The 21,933-nt window shown below is 40.3% G+C and overlaps 1 protein-coding gene across 1 annotated transcript in view; it reads right to left on the bottom strand.

Moving 5' to 3' along the window:
• The window catches only part of pinx1 (PIN2 (TERF1) interacting telomerase inhibitor 1), a 29,874-nt gene extending 10,153 nt beyond the window's left edge, over window positions 1–19,721 (bottom strand). Inside the window, exons 1-6 of the mRNA XM_028605224.1 lie at window positions 19,492–19,721; window positions 18,615–18,724; window positions 18,432–18,524; window positions 15,479–15,560; window positions 12,071–12,163; window positions 7,362–7,444 (exon numbers count right to left, since the gene is read on the bottom strand). Coding sequence (XP_028461025.1) covers window positions 7,362–7,444; window positions 12,071–12,163; window positions 15,479–15,560; window positions 18,432–18,524; window positions 18,615–18,724; window positions 19,492–19,615 — 585 coding nt within the window. The 5' untranslated portion in view covers window positions 19,616–19,721. The remainder of the gene's footprint in view (window positions 1–7,361; window positions 7,445–12,070; window positions 12,164–15,478; window positions 15,561–18,431; window positions 18,525–18,614; window positions 18,725–19,491) is intronic.
• Window positions 19,722–21,933: the final 2,212 nt, after the last annotated feature.

Raw genomic sequence — 21,933 nt, 5'->3', positions numbered from 1 at the left:
CATGGTAGCTCCAAAACAAACCGTAACCAGGCCAGCCTTTCCTCGCACAACCAGCCCTTTTAGACCCTCTAAAACAATTATAAAAAATGGTGACTAGTGGTGCTAAGTTCCATTGTATTTATTAAAAGTTATGAAAACAAATATGTCTTACTGATCAGCTTTTCAAAAAGGGTATAAAGTCACCTTCTGGCCCAAATGTTAATTAGCATTTGGCAAAGCTGCAGTTGCCCATTTATTTTCTTAAAACTGCCTGTTTGCATTATTTGCCGTTTTTCCAATAATTTCTAGCCAATACTGGTTGGGTCTGTAATTGCATGAGTGTGCCCTCATTGTCCTGCCACAATAATAAATTTGGCGATACTCAAGGTCTATGGATCAGGCCCTGATTAGCCAGCTGTCTCTCCCTGATGAGCACACAGGTCGAGCAGGCCATCCTTCATGAGCATGATGTGGGCGGACAGAAAAACAGGTGGATACCTTATTCCCTGGTAAATAAGCAAACCCTTCGGTTGAACATCAATTTTTTTAAGTAATGTCACTGCCTCCAATGTGATCGTAAAATATTTCTCCTTTTCTGCAGAAATTATATTTACACAAGGCAACAGTTCAAAACTATAAAATGGTGTACTGTAAGTACATTAAACACCACACATGGAAGCTTCCATAAAGCAATACTTTTGCTAAAGGCACACTTTTTGTGTGTAGTTAAGACAAAACAAAAAAAATGGGATTTGAAAAATTGCACTTTGTGCCCAGTGCGAGAACGTTTATCATAAGTAACAAATGAAGACAACATTATGCATGCAGCATGACTGCCTTGTGCTTGTTCAACATTGCAAACGCTTGCCGACAATGCCCCCCTCAAGAGCATAGGGTCCCCTCACCCCAACCCCAGAGAGGGAAGATACAGTGATTATTTTTTTCTCCAGCTGTGATTTATTAGATTTAAGAGTCAGTGATTAAACGGTAGTCGGCTGCTGTAAACAGCCGAGAGGGCTGGAAATCTTTGGGCGGTTAGCTTCACCAGGCGGTAATTACCGCGGCCCCATGTATTCTAGCTTAGGCCCGTAACTAAGAGACGGACACCCTCTTTTTCTTTTTTCTCTGTGCTAATCTGTAAGTGTCAGCGAGCTGGCATGGCCAGGAGGGAGCAGTCCACAGAACTGCCAGGGAGGTAGGTGGTAAGTGTGTGTGTGTGTGTGTGTGTGTGTGTGTGTGTGTGTGTGTGTGTGTGTGTGTGTGTGTGTGTAGCAGGGGCTGGAGCGAGGGGGGTTGCTTGGCGGGTCTCGATATTTTCAGCGGTAGAAGCAAACGGGCCCGTCAACAAACATGCTCAAGAAAGGGAGAGCTTTTGCTTGAGGCAATTAGATGTTATCTGAGAACGAATTAGAGCTCTTCGGCTTCACAATAAGCTCAGCTCCCTGCATGAGTGCACTGGCCCATTCAAACTGCGACAACGCACGTCCCCGGCATCCCCTTTCAACAGATCAATGCTGAGGTTGATGTGACAACTGAGCAAAAAAGAAAATCTCTGCTTTAGTGCCGTATTCCTATTCACACTGTCAATTATACAATGCAGGGGAACTCAGCAGTAAGTAAAGAATACTCCTGTAAGTGTAAACCAACAGGTCAGATACTTAACTCTGTGAAGAATAGAAGTTAATAATAAAACTGCTTGATACAAACATACTCAAATACATATAGTACTTGCCATGTGTAAAGCCATCTAAGCCAGACTTTACTAGTTTACGACCCAATGATGAAACAGATACTTAAATTAACAGTAATGGAAGATAAATAAAAAAAAGTCAGACTGCTTACTCGCATGAAGTCAAGATGTAATAAAACAGATGTTTTAGTCAAATGATCATAGCAACTAAAGATATGTTAATGGAACCATTGCCTCATCTACGACAAACCAGCCCAGTTACTAATAATTTTAAACTTTCAAAATAACAATTCACCGCTACATCACTTCACTGTTCACAGACCTCAGCAGCAACTTGTGAAACACTTTCTAGAGTTGAAGACCATTTCTGTACTGAAAAGAGATTTTGGCTCTGCGCAGTCAGCAAAGTTTCACTGCCGACTCCGCCCATCGACTCCCTGGCGCCTTGCAGACGCATCTGCCAAACGCTCGAGCCCCCAACCCGCGGCGCCCCTGCTCCATATTCCTTAAGACGGTGGTATCAGGGGAGCACCCGCTGACGTGCGATCTTTCATGTGGAAGACGCGTGGGCAGGCAAAACTTGCAACAGGTGCCACCCGATGAGCCTTTTCCTCGGCCCTTTGTGCCTGAGCAGTAGTGGGAGTGGGAGAGGCCGCAGGGGTCATGCTGACCCGAGAGCGGGGTGAGCCATACCAACTTTCTGACTGGAGGGTTCAGACGTCAAAACAAGCCTTGTACCAAATTATACTCAACCATTATTCTTCCCTGACATTTTTAGGGAGTACAGAACTAACGAACGGGTTGATGTAACAATTTCGATGCTTCTAATATTGTTGTATCTGACGACTGTAAAACTTAATTCTTTATAGATATGAATTTAATCGTTCCACTGTACGGATTAAGAGGCTGAATCAGTAAGCTTAAAATAAAATTTTGCTGATTATAAAATGACGCCTGGGATTCTTTACAAAATCAATATCTGGTAGATTAAATCAAAAAACTGAAATACTGAAATCTAACATTTTTTTTAACATTTATTATAATTACAGTTTAAATGTCTGTACCCAGAGGTGTCAATTCCAGGTCCAGAAAGTAAAAGTCCTGCCATGTGTTTATTCCACCAATGAACTCAGCCAGCTGATTTCACTACTAATTAGTGAAATCAGCTGCTAATTAGTGAAATCAGCTGGCTGAGTTCATTGGTGGAATAAACACATGGCAGGACTTTTACTTTCTGGACCTGGAATTGACACCTCTGTCTGTACCTAAGGCATGGCCATTTTATAGTCAATATACTTTATTAGAAATAGTTTTAATTTTAAATAGCAGTAAAAGTAAGAAAAACAAAAAAAAGATAAGAACTGAATTTTGTCTCTTTTTTTTTTTTATAAACACCCCCACTCCCTAAAAGAAACACAGTAAATGTAGGTGGAAAAATAAAAACTATGGCTTGTTTCCACCTTTCATCTGAGCTGGCAGCTTTAAAAAATGACTAACTTTTGTTGATGTATGAATCGGCGAGGAGTCTATTTATCAGCAGGCCCTTTGCGGTCGCCCGCTTGGGTCCCTCAAGTCACAAGCCGCGTCGCTCCCTTTGACTGATTAATTAGCCAATCAGAGGACATTTTTCACTGGGCGGCAGAATGGTTTATTTCAGCTAATGCCGGGCTTTCGAGCTGAGGCCCGTTGGAGCCTCGTCGGCTCTTTCGGCCTGCCTGAGTGGCCAGGCAGAGGGGCAAGGGAGATAAATCAAGCCGGGCTGGCCCTCCATGTGGCTCCCCTAACTAAACCCCCTGAGAAGGGCACAGTGGTGGAGAAGGAGGAGGAAGGAGATGGGGACGCAGGACGGCCAGGGGCACTGCTCGCCCGCCGATAAGCATGGGGAGCACAGGGCTGCCAAAGTGCCTTCATTTAGAAGTGGCCGGGGCTTTTTGATATCTCGGCAGAGAGAGCCTGTCGTTTGTCATACTGTGAGTAATTGTGTTGAGGGGCGCAAGAGGAAGCAGGAGATGGAGGGGGCTTGAAAGCGTGGGATGGGTGATGGATAACCGAGAGCCACGTAGATGGACAGGTGCTCCACAACAACTTGATAAACCCTCACTGGTCAGGGAGTGTAAATAAGGGTTTTAAACATACATTTGCAGGTGGCTACGCAGTAAGGTGGACTGAGGTTGTGGGTGAAATGGTGGTCATCCATTTATCCTGTAGATCATGGTTTGTATTTAAAAACGTGTCATTTATGTACAATTATGTTTATCACTAAGGTCATAGTGGTTGTGTCGTACTTAACACGTCTATGACAAGTTTCAAGAAAAAACTGAACATGATAGATAGGCATCATAAAAGTAAACATTATGGCAGAACAGTTGTTTTGGATTGCATTAGATTGTACAGGAGTACCTACTAAAGTGGACACTAAGTGTATGCTTGGTATGCTTTTACTACTTCAGTACCTACTCTTCCATTTTTAAGTAGGGTTGGATATTGAACCTCAATACATTTTAAATAAAGTCTGAAATTTGTCTATCATTGATTATTAAAAAGTGTAAATTATCTAAAGTTGACAGTGATACGCTTTCTTAGGCTTGTTCAATTATTCTATCTTATCAGATATCTAATGATGACATCCTAAAAATGTTCTCAATAAATGCCTTAAAAATAAATGTAAGCCTTTCGAGGACTTATGGGACGCGGACTTGTTTTGTTGTGTACTGTGGTCTTTGACATTTTTTTCCCCTTGTGCATCTGTGGTTGTTTGAAGAACATCAAAAGCTCTCTTTCTACATTTTAGTTTTAACACCCAAATATATTTTTATACAAAATAAATCATGAAAACATTTTACAAATTTGAAAGTAAAAAAAAAAAAAAAAAAAAACACAAAAAGAGGGTGATTTTAACCCAAAAAACAACTCTGTCAGGGCAGATGATTAAACAAAAACATAATTTAAAAAGACAGTTGAAACTGAACACAGATGGCTAGTTGAACACAACCAATTATTATGAAGGGAGTTAATCATTAGTCAATGTGCTCATTTGGTCTTTTTAACACATCTAGTCCTGCCTTTGACGAACAGGGACAGTTTGAGTGCGTGAGTGCGTGTGTGTGTGTGTGTGTGTGTGTGTGTGTGTGTGTGTGTGTGTGTGTGTGTGTGTGTGTGTGTGTGTGTCTGCGTTTCAGGGAGCGTTGTGAGCAGCGATAAGAGGCGAGCAGGAAGCACATCACTGCAGAGGAAGGAAAACCCCAGCAGTGGGGGACTGGTGGAAGGGAGGCTGGAGAGACAGCAGTAGGTGGTGGGTGAGGTACTGGAAGACTCATGAGTGGGAAGGAGGGCAGTTCTGGATTAGCCGATCCAGATTTGGTTGGGTTCCCTGGCCTCACCACTAAACCAAAGCCCCTAATGTTCAAATAGTCACTAGTTAGGAGTATAACCCTTTAGGGTGCTGAGATTATTCTATGAGTGTACACCGTAGAGCATAATTTGTGCTGTAATAGTGATGGTGGACTACTGTAAGCACAGATCAGGGTGCGCTGAGGGTCACTTGCAGTGTCACTGACACACTCACAGGAGATTCTGCACAATGCCTAGAGCTTGATTGGTCCATCACCCTCTTTACCTCTTCCCAGTAACCTCAGATGTTGCTGGGCTTCAACACAAGGCCTCATGGGATGCCATTGTAATTGTGTTCAGTGTTTTCAATATGGTCAATGGTGTCCCTCCTGGCTGAAAAATAACAACCCATAACCAAACGATTAGGGAGAAAATGATGGTGTGTATTGCTTGCATTTGCAATGTTAATCAGCCAGGGAGCAGTAACCATTGTGATGTTATGGCTCGACACCTGCGGGGGAATAGAAAAGGTTTTTCTTGTGCAATTTATGGATTTTAAGATGCCAATTTCTTCAAGCCAAATGCTTGAGATAAACAGGTGGAAGCCAACAAGAGGCTTTTCTCTGTCTGAGTCCAAAAGCTACACTTGTCATTGTCCTTTTGGCTCTGTATGGAGTCAGCAGAACGAAAAGTACCAGTTTATTGAATGAAGATTTATTAATTTATAACAAAAGACTTGAAAGTTCTGGGTCTGCCTGTGTCACTACTCATGTTTTTACAATGACAATCACAGTTTATGTTCATGGAAAGTCCCATTTGTTAGTATCCAAAACATCTAATATCTGAAAATGTATTTAAGGTTTTGTTTTTGATAAATAAACCAAAGGAACTTACTAGGACTGAAATGCAATTTGCACCTGTCTAAGCCTGTAAGCTACATTTCAAAAAAGCACGAGAGCCAGCATAACGCCAAATGGCAAAGTGACGTTTGATGTGACCTAACACCAATGCCAGAAGCAAAAAAAAAAACTTTTTTGCAAGCGTCATTATTTCAGATTTCTGCACACATCACCCCAATTTTGATTTGCCTTTAATAATGCCCCCTGGCATTATAACTACCTGATGTGAGTGCTCCAAGACAGAAGTAGAGAAGAGGGGAAGTGCAGAGAGAGGAGTAGGGGGTAAGAGTGCAAATCCTTTAACTGGATTTAGGTGCTCTTGCCGGCATCAGTGGCCTGTTGGCAGTGTTAAAGCTGCACGATGTGACATTGGTAATCTAGGGCCACAGGCTGCTCAGGAACTTGGCGCTGTAGAAGCACAAGGATCACATGATACTGCAGCGACTGATGGAGGCATCAGCACCAGTGGTCACCCTTAATTACCAAGACAGAGGCGGATAAGCTCGAGCCACCTGGCCAGAGGTATGCCATCTCCTCCCCCAGTACATACTTGACATTGACTGGGTTAAGAGAGATCACAGGCCTTGGTTTAGAAAACTAGATTCATTGCAAAAATAGTAATTTACAGGTTGGATTAGGAGTATTCTCTACTGATCATTTGAACCTGGATATTGTGCACTTAAGAGACTTACTGGATCTAATGAATAATCATATATTACAGGCATTAGTCATGTCATATTTCCTACTTTGGATATAATTACTACACAAGAAAGTCCTAGAGACAAGTGCATCTGATCATAAACTGCCTGTGAAAGACGATGAAAGTCAATCACTTGAACACTCTTTGGAACTATGGAAATAAGCTATTTTCACTTTCATTTTATTTATGTGTCATCCTTCAATTATATGCACTACTTGCACTTGTTTATGCTGTTTATAGTTTGTTTTGTGTTTCTGTGGGTCCATGTTTCATTTTGGATACATGTTTTTTTGGTGAATATTTGGACGTTTTATATCTAGGTTGTTTTATGACAGAATGAAAGCAAGCCAAACCAAACATTAATTCCGAAGTTGTAAAGTGATCGACAGGCTTTTGTTTGGATTTTTAAAAATGGTTGTTCGCAACTTTGTTTTCAGGATAAATTAAATTATGTTGGGGCACCTGGTTAGCTCACCTGGTTGAGTGTGCGCCCCCATGTACAGCAACTCAGCCCTTGCCGCAGCGGCCATGGGTTCAATTCCCACCCGCGGCCTTTGCTGCTTGTCATTCCCCCCCTCTCTTCCCCCTTTTCAAGTCTTAAGCTGTCCTATAAAAGGCCAAAAATGACACAAAAAAAATCTTAAAAAATAAATAAAAATGTAATCATGTCAAAAGAAAAGAGGAAATATCTGCCTAAATTATAAGGCCAGACAGGATTTTCTTTCTCAGTGTGGATAATGTAAGTAAATTTGATGCCTCTTACCTGCTCTTTGTCATTGGCAGATCTTCCTCTCTTCCCAAAGATACAGTTAAGGTCTGTTTCACTGCGGGAGGACAGGTCCTTTCCTAAAAAGGGGGGAAAAAAAATTTCAAAATCATACAGCAATTTAAAAATCATTAAAACTATAGAAATGTTTGGCATATATAAAACAAGACTAAATAAAACAAGACAAAATGACACAATCACCAATTCACAAGGCAAAGCATTAACGACATAAACTAGTGGGTTTTTACATTTGCAAAATGATTTATTTAAAAATGCAGACATCTAAATCTGTGTGTGTGTGTTGGGGCTAAAAGTTAGGGAGAGGTGGTCTCTTGAGCAAAGACAGGGGAGATTTGCGTTGTTTGCTTTTTGCTCCAGGGATAAAACGGTAAAGAAAAATAAATAGACGACAAGGTCTGCCACGCCACACCTCCGGATTCCCATTTTCAAGCCGGGCCTCAAAGACTCCTGGAGCACACAGTCGTCTGTCTCAAGACCAGGTCCTGTTCGTACAGCTGCATCCTCTTCCTTCAGCGGGGCTCCGATAACATTTGGTTATTTATTGCTTTTAAACCTCTATCTCCCCTACTCTTAGCTTTGAAAGTCACTGCATATGCAGGTCTAAGAAGTAAAACCAAGAAAGTATGTTGAAAACTAAAATAAATGAAAGGGGGGAAGGGGGGGTGCAAGTGCTGTTTGTCATCTGGTGAACTCAGGTCAAATGTAAAATTATGCCCAATCTGACCTTTTGCTGTTTGGATGAGGAAGTACCTGTCAAAATTCTCAGGCTTTTAGGTGAAAGTGCAAATAACAATGTTCTGATAAAAAAGGAGTTAAAACATTGAAAGGTGGCTAAATGCCATTACGCAGGATGAAGCATGTGCACTGCTGTGGTGCATTGGAAAGTGTTAGTGAATACATGCTGGTTTCCAAGGACACAAGGAGGTTGAAATGGCAACAACTGTCAGTACAGATAACTAGTCAAACCAGACCAACAGATCACTGAGGCTCTACAGAGAAATCCACAAACTTAAAAAATAAAATTGATTGATGGCGTCCAGTCATGTACTGGAGGTACATGTGATGTTTCTAAGGAAACAAATAACACAACTTACTACCTGTGGCCCTTAGCTCTTTAGCCTGATGATATGCTGTAGTTCATATGGTCGGTCATTTTTTCCTCAAACCTTTCAGACCCATACTGTCTGAAATGCGAATATTTGTTTTGTTAAAAGCCCAAAAACTACGTTAAAGCCAACTACACAGAGCAACGGATGGAGAGCTGTAGTTAAATTCTGCATCAACCACACTTGCTGCCGTGACAGGGGATAGATGGAGGTAGCAATTAAAACTGGGTTACCGGTTTATGCTGTGGGCCCCAGACCTCAGCAGTGGAAATTTTGGTGCCTTTCCCCACAAACAAAGGACATCAATCCTCAGCGCTGGCAGTGAGGGAACCAGCCTGAACAGCATATCAATAAAAAAGTAGGAGAGAGTACGGAGGAGGCCTTACGCTGAGACGGAAAGGGAGATGTTTGGGAGGTTCTTAGATGCTTATGTGGCCACAGCATTTTTTGCAGCGATGATTTTACAGATATATCAAATATACTAATCAATTAATAATAAATTACTAGACAAGACTATTACTTAAGCAGGAATGCATGGAATTTAGTAACAAATTATAGACTAAGCTAATTATGTATCTTATATTTGTTATGACTGGATATGAAATCAGGTTTAAAAAAAAAAAGAAAAAAGGAAATTCAATGGTTGACCTTTGCCTGATCTCTGCACATCCAGAACTATAAGTAGTATCTGACATTTCAACCTCTCACGTAACATGCTTAGCAACACTAAATCTATTACTAAGCCTTAACTTGGCAACAGCTTCGCAGGGAGGGGAGCCGGCATCGAAGCAGTCAGTGGAAGCATGCAAACAGGCGTGGCTGGTTATATGTTGCCAGGTAACCATTTGGTTGCCCATGCCAATCCAGACCACAAGGCAATGCCAACAGAAGGAGATGATTAGAAAAAGTAAAAATTAATTAATAAAACAAGATTGTAGCTGTCCAATATCATGGCGAGAGGACCATACATATTTCCTGCATATAGACATCCATTTTAAAACTGACAGTTTAACAGTCAACGCGCAGTTTATGATGCCTGTCAGACCACTTTAGGCAGGAGGAGCACTCAACTCTCAAGTTATGAATCGTTTATGGACAAACAAGTAGTGTCAGCGTCCCGTCTGTTGCACGACAACGGTTGCCGCTTCTTTTGAGTATAAGTGGTGTTAAGTTGCCAAAAACGGGTCTACTACCTACAGAGCCACAAACTGGCTCAAGATTGAATTCCAGTGTAAACACACTTTGCCCTAATCTGCCTCCTGCTGTTTTCTGACAGCCTGAGAAAATAAAGATAGTGAAAGAGAATGGGTGTCAAATGTCTTAATGTAACAAACCGTAGCAGTGTCAGGTGCTACCTGCTCTTTAGCTTCCCCATGACATTTATAAACAGATGGTGGTGATAATGGAAAGGATTTTCTCAAATGGATTAGAACTTAAAGTCATATGGGATCAGACTTTATTAGATGAAGACAAGTTGGGGTGTTTCTGAAAAGACTCCCAAGTTCAGAGTCAACACTAATGTCCACTGATAAAGAACACCTGAGCAAGGTATAGCTCAGGTGTTATAGCTGTAAGAATACAGAGGTCCAAATAGTGTAGCATTTCAATAGGCTCACAGTTTGGTGGGATTCACAGTACTAGAGATATTGATGAAATGTTACTAAAAAGATTTCAGTGCAAAATGCTAATAATACATCTTACATTCTCATTATGCTAATCTGTCATTAAGAAACTATAAACTAGTGATAGTTAGAGAGGGCAGGGATGCATTCATAAGGGATGCATTCATAATCAAAGCAGCAAACATATGCCGACTCCCAATACGGGACATCAACTGAGGCAAACGTTCCTCCGCACGAGTCAGAAAAGTCTCAACTTTTGCACAAATTCGCTGTTACACCAAGTTGTATGACTTCAATAAAGTATGTATAGAGAGTGAGGGCAGAAAGGAGAGCATCTGGAGGATAATCATCACACCCCTAATGTCCCTGCTTCACGTCTTAAGTGCGCCTTGTACGGTGCATCTGATCCATCGGGGACATTTTTTTTTAGACTTTTTCTGGCTTCTGCCAAATAAAGATCACAAAAACAGGGTGAGAGGGTCTGGGGAAGAGACTGAGGCCAGGTTTTATCTGGCAGGGTCATCTAATGGGTCACACAGCCTCTGGGAGGTGTTTTTGGGGGCCAGTAAATGGACATGCCAGATGCCCCAAACAGGAAACAGGAAGTTGCTATTGAATGACGTAAAATATAAAAGGCTCTTCCAGGTGAGGCAAAAGTTGAGATATTTTGTTTTCCCATGTATGTTGACCTAATGAAGTACATCTGAACCCAATAACAAAAACCATTATATATGAATTACTTTAACACAATATTTGATGAGCTTGCACCTATATTCTTGCATTCGGAATTACTGTAATAAAAAGAACTCACATTAACTAATATTACTACGTATTGCAAGTTTGCAAATATGACACAAAGCACTAATTATTAATGAAAACTGACAATTTTCTTAATCTTAAGAAATTGTGTATCGCTCAACTATGCCCCATGCTCAAGTAAAGCAGTTCAGCAGTAAAGTATGGGCTACTGGTTATTCATTTTGGTTTCCAGTGGTCCTGAACACCAAATTCCTCCTCGTGCCTATCAGTGTACTGGCCTTGACCAGCAAATCTTGACTTCCTGACGTGTAAAGGAGTAATGAAAGTAGAAAGAAGAGTTATTAATAACCTCCCCGAGAACTGACCGGGCCAACTGACCCAGCACGGGCTGACAGAGCTCTGATCAGCATCTGTGGTCTGAGCCAAGTGCACAAGGCTCAACGAGGGGTTAAGGAGGCTGTGTGTCTGTCTGGGTTGATTGTATGAAAGGTAGAAAACTAAAAAAGTAGAGGCACGCACTTAAAGCAACACCAAAGTACTTTTCCTCTTCGGTCGCCCTACAGGTTGGAAGTTGAATTTTCCATTACCATTCTCATTCAAACTACAGATCGGCTACCCGATCTGGCAAACTTGCACTTGTTTTAGATAGAGATACTTTATTTATCCCGAAGGAAATTAAGGTGTCCAATAGCTTATACACAACATACATACACATAGGCACACAGACATATGACATCCACGCACACATACTACAAAAATACAATGGAAGATATCAATAGTGTGACCTCACAGTAAAGTCTGGTTGTAGCACATAGAGGGCCGCAAAGCGAATGCAGAAGTGCCGTTCACCCTGTTACAAGTTGAGGAACCACTGAAATGATTTTGGAAATATTATTTTAAAAGGTACAAAATAATCTTTGGTGTTACTTTAAGTTGTTGCTGGGGGGGAGCTGAAATGTGCTGAGCCTAAATTAGTACACGGTTGCCTTGAAACTATTTTATCTAAAACATAGATACATTTTTCAGGAGAACATTTTGGCTACACGCTGAACATGTAATTCAGTATGGCTGAGTTTATTACATGATACTAAAGTTAATCAATGTAATGACTGTTGAGAATGAGAAAAGAAAACCATGCGTGCATATTTGTCCTGAGCTAGGTTTATCCCCTCTGATCTCCTGCTGTAAAGAAACTCACCCTTAGTGAACTTCATGTAATGGACCCTCTTTTTGGAGGTCTTGGACTTCTCTTCCAAGCTGAATCCTTTTGGCTCCTCTGGTGGTGGAGGTTCTATAGATAATTACAAAAAAAAATACCAAAGAAAATATGGCCACGTGTAATTACCAATTCACGTTCAACATTATTGCACATCTTTACCAACTCGAATAAAACAGTATTCTATATATGCTTGGTTTCCCAGAACAGTGATAAAGATGTTTATTGTATGACAGTGACTGTTTTCTCTTCTAAATGTTGCAGTGCAGCACCCTCTACTGTCCAATAGATGGACCAACCAACCAGAAATAACTGCACTGTAATTTGGTGTAGTTGTGTAGTTTAATAAAGAGCAACAGTGTTGGGAAGGTTACTACTGAAAGTAAGTATAGAAGAGTATAGATATATTGCATATTACACGTGATGGGTCATTCAATGCTTGCTGGAGTTAAGTATACAATGATGTATCAACTTTAGATAATATAGTGTCAGTCATATATGTATGTATCACATGTCAGTTTCAGTACATACATTTCTATATTTACTACCCACTAGTTGAAGAGAAATAGAATCACAAATACATATAAAATAGGCAATATTCTTTGGCCAGATCTAATCAACTATTTATAGTCACATTTTTACATAACCAGAGCCAACAAAGTGCATGATTACATTGTGGTGTTGCAGGGGCAGTAAACTTTAAAAGGGATACGCCACCGTTTGTTGAAATAGGACTTATCACGGTCTCCCCTAGCTCTAGATAGGTGGGCCAACGCATTTTTTGTGCATGCATTGTTTTACACTGGCAGCGCCGTCGCTAGTTAGCTTAGCGTAGTGAATGGAATCCTATGTTGCCGGTTAGCATGTTGTGAGTAAAAGTGAGTCAACAAAAGACAAGAAAACAACCTAATTACTTGCACTGAGACAAAAAATGCATTGGCCCACCTATCTACAGCCAGGGTAGACCGTGATAAGCACTATTTCAACAAACGGTGGCGTATTCCTTTAAGGAGCTTGTTTTTGGTTTCATACTGAAATCAATTAAATTAAAAATTAAAACATTTCTTTAATGTAATTGGTACGCGAAGAACAAGTGACACTGGTTCGAACAGTGTCACTTGTCCTGAACTTGCGCATCGGCCGATACAGAGTACCGATCCGATCCCAGTGTGTCATATATTTTATAATGTTCTAAACAACTGTATACTACTATCCCTGTATGGATGTGATATTATTTCTATCTTTGTTGTCTGTCTGGTAAGGTTGGGCGATGTCCCCTAAATTGGCAGTTGACGATGTTTACGCATGAACAGATGCGCAATATAAGCTCACACTAGAGGTGGGCGATATATCGTTTAGAAGTTATATTGAAGGAAGTTAAAGAGAAAACAAATAACGCACACTATAACCTTCTAAACAATTATATGTAGCGATGTTAATACTGTAGGGGTTTGTTTACTGTATTTTTTGTACAAAATCACGATTGTCCCGCACGAGAGTAAGCTGCTACTAGTTCTTACCTTGCGCGTTATGACGTTCACTCATGTCAACAAAGATGGCGGCGCGCGATTGTGCAGTGGCTCTCCTGTCGGTGTATATTTATACAAGTACATACAGCCACACTGAACTAATCAATACAGGACCATGATACAACACAGCCGTTACGAGAGCCTTCCAGGCGGCTCATAACATCCCGGAGGAAATAGCCTGACCGAGCCCTCCAGGTTGTTGTCGGCGCTAGCACGCCGAGCTAGCTCTCTACCGGCAGGATGAGAAAATAACTCTGGCACGACCAGAGGCGGAGGACTGCATTTTTGTGCAGAATGAATGGAGTACCAACTGCAGGATCGTTGCCCAGCACGGCTCACCTGACCTGGAGCCCTGTCGGTAATATACTGACCATTTTATTTACTACGAAAACAGGACACTGCCGTCTACATAGCCCCCGATGCTAACGTTAGCACAAGTTTGGTTCACTGCTAACCATAGTGAACAAACTGCAGCGCGATCACCTGGATACGGATACAGGGGACTTTAACAAGGCGTCCTAAAAGTCTGTTCCCCTCCAGCTTTCTCCCAGCATGTAGATTGTGTTACTAGAGGGAAGAACACACTAGACCATGTATACTCTAACATCAAAAAAGCACACAGAACTGCACCTCTCCCTCACCTGGGCCAGTCAGATCACATCCAACTCCTGATCCCAGCATAAGTCCCGGTCAGAAGGACTATACAGCCAAGTAGAAGGACTATCAGAACCTAGTCTGACCCGGCCCTTTCCCAGCTCCAGGACTGCTTCCAATTAGAACATGGTTGTGTGCAATATGTTACAGAACAGAGCCCTTTGTTTATGGTTATGATTTCATCTTGCTTGTACATTTTCCCAAGAGAACCACTGAAATAGCCTCCGAACAGGGCTTCTTTTAACTTCTAGAAGGATTTCAAAAATATTGTCTGAATATAGATATCGAAAAAAAATATCGAGATATTCATTTTTGTCAATATCTCCCACCCCTAGCTCACACATAAAATAGAACCCTCGTGAATTAGCCTACTGTTGCTAACGTACATTCATAAATCCTGTATAACATCATCCCGTACCTACAGGACCTCAGACTTACTTATTGATGCACGCACACATTAGTGTCCACAAACTTGAGGGGAGAAAGGAAAGTGTGAGTGTTCCACGTTAACGCTTTTTTTCTCTCACTCGAGACCGCTGCATCCAATGTTACTAGAAGGTAGAGCAAGCTACAACTGACAGGGAGGGAGAGGGAGAGAGGGAGAGAGAGAGAGAGAGAGAGAGAGAGAGAGAGAGAGAGAGAGAGAGAGAGAGAGAGAGAGAGAGAGAGAAAGAGAGAGAGACTGTATCACTACAGCCAATCCAGTCTGCTCAAAGCGATGGTTCGATGATTCACAAATAGGTTGCACGTAAGGCGGGAAAAGTAGCTTCCACTTAAGGGGTCCTATCTTGCACCATGTGCAGCGCAAAGCCCAACGCAAGTGTCTTTGCTAGTTTAAGACTGACGCAGTTCTCAATTTCCCATCCAGCGCCGGCGACTAGGATTAGTGTGTCTGACAGGGTGGGGGGTGCATCACAATGGTGGCTCTCCATCGTGATGGCGACATCACGATGGACGATGTCGTAGTCCATCGGCACAACCCTACTGTCTGGCTCAGGTTAAACTCTTTGTAAACCATGAACAAACACAAACAATGAATGCCACAGAACTTTCTTTTATTATCCAGTTTGACAGTCAGTTATAACGGAAAAAGAACAAATAAACTACTTTAACGTAGATTTTCTTTAGGGCTTTATTACGTGGTATTGGATCGGTCCAGTGTTTTAGGCAGTATCGGAACATCTCTAATTATAAACACAGTACATACCAGTGCCGCTGTTTTGACCATGGCAGTTGTTCAGTTGAGCAAGCAGCTCATTAAAATCATCTTGGTGGGCGATCCAGTTATCCTGTGAACACACCAGATGTCAACACAACAGAACTGGCAATTAACTTCAAAAGTAATACAGGAGATAATTGTATTGTTATTGTATACTCAGTTGCCAGTTTATTAGGTACACCTAGCTAAAACTAATGCAATCTAATACAATGGTTTAGGTGTTATTTTAACTGTATGACCATTTTGGAGAATGTAATACTGACAGGTGTTTATTATTTTTTACAGCCCATTTATATGAAAGAAGGTAGTTTTATAGCAGAAACATACCTCTGTATAATGCAATACTATTATATACTATAGTGTTTTTTTCCAGTATTAAGGAGTTAGTCTAAGTATTTGTGTAGTCATTTAAATTTAAACTGAAATAAATGTAATTTTAGAGACTAATATTCCTCAAGAAAGATAAATTAAAGTAGTTTAAATAAACACCCTCAAAGCACATAAAAATACACTGCTCCCATGCATTGAAACCTACATCTACAAATGATCTAATAACATCTTTTCTTCTAATAACATTTAGGTTCTCTTGGAAAAATCACTCAAAAAGAGACTTGTTTTTTTGTACGTGTTAAAGGCTAACTGTTTTTTTCAACCTGGACACGATCTTCCTATGTTTTTGTGTCTAAGTGACCGATGGGAACAACAATCTTTGACATTGGTCCAGTATTAAGCAAGATTGCTGCAGTTGGCAGCGGCAAAAACAAGCTGCAATGTAAGCAATTGTGCAGCTTGTATTTACGTTCACAAAAAGGGCTTGTTTTGCCATTGACAGGCTCAGATTAATATTCTAAGTGTCTGACAACATTATGGAAAGGATTTCTAAGGAGGACAACCTTTCTGTTAAAGGGTAAGATCCTTTTTTTAAACATAAAAACATCCGCAAAATTGCGTTTGTAGCATCGTAAAATACACTTCATTCAAAGTCGACAGAAACAAAATACAACTATGTAAAGCTGTAACACTACACTGTTCAAGTAAAATGAATTTGTAGTGCAACCTGAAGTCCGATGTAGGCTATCAATCCAACAACAAAATAAAGTCACTTTCAGGAGGAATACAAAAATAAAAACTTAAAGTAAACAGAACAATTGCAAAAAGTAGCCTGTATTTGCTTTTTTTAACAGTAGTAGGTAAAATAATGAATAAGCTCTTGTTTAACATCCAAGCTCTTGTCCCTTTAATCTTATAGTAAAAAAAGTGCAATTTTAGCAACATATGAAATCAGATGTATCCAATAAATCCAACATAAGTTGAAGAGTGTCTAATTTAACAGTCTTTAATCGATTGATGAACTCATGATGATGGTAAACCAAAAAAATAACACTGCCGACTGACAGCATTTGATAATGCTTAATGTTAAATCATAGCATTACTTCACTAATATCTTTAAACATCACAAGATGAAAATGTCAGGAATTTACTCTTGACTATTGTACCTCTAATTAAAAAATAAAAAAAAATAAAAAACATGTCACCCTGGATACCATTTAATAGATTATATTGTGCACAAAAACAGTAAACCATTAATCATAATTAAAAAGAATCAACGGACTAACGTACCATTGGGCTACTACTGGGAACACATTCCATGTCACTATGTTGAAAATCGCACATGCTTGGGAGTAAAGCTTAGATTAGGCCCAAAAAAACACTGTGTCCAAGCCCGGCCCGACACATTAACTGGAATTATGAGCCCGAGCCCGATTTAAACCGAAATTTTTTTAATGCATGGGCCATTATAACTGATGTTATAAAGGACTCGTGAGATATCTGAAACAATCTGGCCTGGTTGCGCAATTATCAAAGACAGTGCTACAGATGGTGGAGACACAATTTAGCACAGTTTACCTCACACTCAAGTCAGTGCAGGACATATACCCAGAGCTACGAGAGAAGCTGGAGAGGCATAGCTTTCTCCCCACCCAATTAGGCTAATAAAGTAATGATTAAAAAAACACAAATGCTTGATCAAGTGTCAGGCTCGGGCCGAGGATAGTGGTGGGAAATATCGGCCCGACCCGGCCCGTGGGTCAAGTTTGGGATCGGGCAGAGAATCTAAACTCTACTTGGGAAGGAAAGGGACAAAAAGGTGAGCAGAACTTACGGCGTTTTCCTGCTGTTATCCTGACTCAGGGATGCATTTTACAAAGTCTAAAGACTACCACGTTGCTGTTGGCATTAAGAGTAAAATACTCTTTAGAAGAACTGTGTGCGAGCCCTTTTGTCAACGTGTTGTTGAACTTGCGAGGAATCCATGTTATTTTTAGATTTCTAAACGCAAATTATTTGTGTCAACGCATTTACGTAATTGATTACATCGACGAATCGTCCCAGCCCTATTTTTAGTGGACCAAATTAGGGCTGGGCGATATGAGAAAATCAAATATCACGATATTTTAGACCAAATACCTCGATATCGGTACAGCAACGATATTGTAGTGTTGACTTTTGGTGCTTTCACATATTTACACAATGAGATTTTTGATAAATAATCATCTGTAATGTGGATATAATGACTAAGTGGATAAAGGCAAATAATAGAACAGTTACAACAGTGTGGGAAGTTCAGAAAAGTACATCACTTTACTGTAATGCAGCCTTTAAAACCAGGAAAAGACAACACTTTTGTCATATTACGATATTCAAAATCTAAGACGATATCTAGCCTCATATCACGATATCAATATAATCTCGATATATTGCCCAGCTCTATACCAAATTGACGATGCACATTTGCCAATGGACCAATTTCAAAGATGGTTGTTCCTATCAGTCACTTACACACAGTTACCCTTTAAAATTAACAAATTGTGGGAAAAAAATGAAGAGAGACACAAAATGATGTTGAATGTTAGTGTTAAGTTACAAAGTGTGTGCTCACCTCATAGCTGGCACTGGTTCCAAGACCATAGTTGTTGTTTTTAAGTTTTACTTTGATATGATCAGTGGAGCCTTGCTCACTTCTGCCCAGGCCCTTAACATGAAAAGAAAAGACATAACATTGACACAGATGTTCACCAACTCATTCATACACTGTTGACCCAACCAGGAAGATCCAGCTCACCTTGCCCTTGGACCAGCCCATTCGCTCCAGCATCTTCTGACCGAATTTGGAGTCATCCTTACTCCAGGCGCTGTTCCTGGGGTCAACAGACCACTTCTGTTTCCTCCGGGCTGGATAGAGAGCAGCAACATCATAACATAAAAGTCAGCCAACAAAACATTACATAAACAAGCAGGACAAGCAACTCGCACTTCAACGCGACGCCGACTAGACCTTGTGTACACACACAACTTGTTACAACGCAGTATCGAGATGACAGATAATGAGTTTATGAAACTTATTTTATAACACACAGATATCAGAGATAACTATCACCTATAGCCCTATCACAGTGAGGTACTGTCCTAACCATTTAATCATTTAAATACACATATTTCAAAACCTTACAGTATAGTGATAAGGTCACTTGGTCAAAACATCGGGGTGCACATGACAATGAGGTGTCGTGTGCATGTAAAAACAATGGCTGACAACTGTCAATATTACGGAAATCAGAGCAGAAGCAATGTTTTAAACTCATTGCGGAGAACAACCGAGAACAATATGTCATAGCTTACATCAAATGTATTTAAAAATAGTAAATACATAAATACAAATGTTAGGCAATTAAGCACAATAAAGTTAGCTAAACTGAGCTAATGAAACGTTACTGCAGTGAGCTGCAGAGAAAGCACGTGTTTACGCAGACTGCTGTATCAATGCTAATGCTAGCTACCCGAATAGTTTAATACGTACGAAATACGGAATACTTTCGGAAGAAAGCCTCTGGATAACTCGTTGCGGCGGGTTTTATCGAACACCGAACATATAAATTAACATTGTTACAGTGAAAAAAACAGGGAAATATCCGTCAAAACTCTAAAAGAAATGTACGTACGTTCAGCAAGCATGGACATTCTGTGGTCCTTAAACAGCTTGACGCAAGTCGCGTAGGGTTTCCCAGAAGATGCCTGATAGATAACATGCAATATGACCACGCTGGTTGTGTATGTCGTAAACATATCCCTATAAAATATTTTCCTGTGTCGTAATCCATACGGATGAAAGTATGTTGATTTGTATATTATTCTAACAATTATTATTAAAGTTATATCACTGCAAATGATTATCTTCGCCAACAGAGAGCGCCACAGCCACAGCCACAGCATAAAACATGCTACGTGTGCTGGGTCACGCAAGTTCAATGAACCCAAAACGACAGCCCAATAATATTACTGTACATACAGTATATTATATTGAAAATATAATTTTAGCATTCAACAGAAATGTAACAATTCAAAATAACATTGTATAAAATAAACATATATTATCCTTGAAACAATATTAACATATCTTTCAATATGCAATACCAACATATGTATTTTTGATCAGCCAATCAGCTGATATCAGTCCACTAATTTATTTGCAAGCTCCACCCAAAACATAGCTATGATCTGCCCAACTCAAACAAACCATTGCTTAACGTGTTCTTGCTACAACAGCCAATGTCGTAATGTTTTTGCTGATGCATGTGATGTACGTAAGTCTCAGCTGTACAAGATCACAGTGTTTGAGCTTCTTTTTGTACTGAGACAAGTATCACAATGACACGCGAGTATGAACATCTCAATACAGTGCAAAAAGCTATGAAGCTGCTTTGAAGGGAACAAATAAGTAGACAAGCATCAGTTTGTCCTCTCTGAACACAACTCCAAATACTCATTTGAACTAAATCTTCTTTTACTGCCAACAAAAACACTTGCCTTCTGATATAAGACAACATACTAACCTAAATAAACAACCAGTAACCAAGGCATTAGTAGAAAGCTATAGCTACCAGATAGTAGCATCAGAATCATAAGTGGATAGTGGTAGTGGATGTTACTGGGTGGTTGCTTTAGTCTCACCTTAAAGTAGCTGTTAGGATGTTATAATGTGTTAAAGTTAACTGATTACCATTAAACACTGAGTGCCCTTGAGCAACTTCTGGGTTATAAAAGCTTTCTGGTAACACTTATCAGCCCTGTCAAAGGGAAAAGCTTTAGTTTTGATATGAGGGTGTGTTTACATATCTTGTGAGCCTAAGGACACAACACATATGCATAATATGTATTCATACTTAGAATCCCCAGGAATAAGTTGTGTGTGTAGTTCTTTGAAAAAGGGTCAACTTGGGTCACCTCCAGGAGTTGTTTTCCTCAGGAAGGAACCACTGTTTAAAATGTTTATGTTACTAAACTAACTTTTAGTTCCATGGGAATGACAATCTTAAATGCCACAGCATCTCATCCTATTGTACATGTTTAATAAAGTGAACAAGATCATATCAGCTGTTGCGCAAGAGTCAGACAGTTTGACAGACATAATTAGTTTGTTTAGTACTGTGAAACTCTAATCTGCCCCCATATCTGTGGTTAAAATTACCACTTGAAGCATGGGATTAAGGTGTGGTTATGTAACAGGGTGAGAAGCCTGAAAGGGGTCAGTGACAGTGAATATTGTCAACCTGACTGTGTGCTACAAAGAAGCTGACAAAAGGAATCCTGATACCGTGCGATATCGCTGCATTTGACCTTGTCATTCCTGTTTTTTTCCTTCTTTTTTCAACAAACCCTGAGAAAGTTCTGTGTATGTTACAGCCATTTTGTCCTGATTTAAAAGGATAACAAAACACTTTACTATGCACTAGCCAGAGCCATTTCTCTATCACTCTGGCACTCGCTATGAAAAGGTCATATCAGGTCAGAAACGTCATTCAAAATGTACAGTTCAGGGATCATTGAATCATAGAGCGCATAAATGTGACCATGATCCCATTGTCAAAATTGATTTTCTGACCATCGTAGTCCTGTTCCAGACTGCTGGAGCAGAGAAACAGCCATTAAAATGGTTCGCAAACACATTTCCTCTACAACAAAAAAGAAGTTCAGTTCTTTATTGTCTCACACAAGGATGATCTTTTTCGTATCAAGGCAGCATAAAAACACAAAATGATAAACATAAAGAGCATAAAACCCAGTGAGACTGTAATAAGTGCCAAAAGATTTTTGCTTCTTGATGAAGTCACTTCTGTCCGTCTGTAATTGTGAAACATTGTCACAAATGAGAAACAAAGAAGCCACAAGACTGTACGCAACTTTTTTGACTCAGCTGACTAAAAGCCTGTCATACAGTAGACATTTCTCTCGAGGCTAGAGGGAGAGAGGGAGAGAAGGAGAGAAGGAGAGAGGGAGAGAGGGAGAGAGGAAGGTGGTGGTGATGGCGGGGCCTTGGGCTCATTACCATGGCAACAGGTCTCAATGTGGAATAACAGCTGTGGCACAGAGTGTTATGGCGTTTC

The sequence above is a fragment of the Perca flavescens genome, chromosome 18, assembly GCF_004354835.1.
Source record: "Perca flavescens isolate YP-PL-M2 chromosome 18, PFLA_1.0, whole genome shotgun sequence".
Classification (NCBI taxonomy): domain Eukaryota; kingdom Metazoa; phylum Chordata; class Actinopteri; order Perciformes; family Percidae; genus Perca; species Perca flavescens.
Note: the sequence above shows the minus strand (reverse complement) of the source record. Positions and strands in the feature narration are given on the sequence as shown.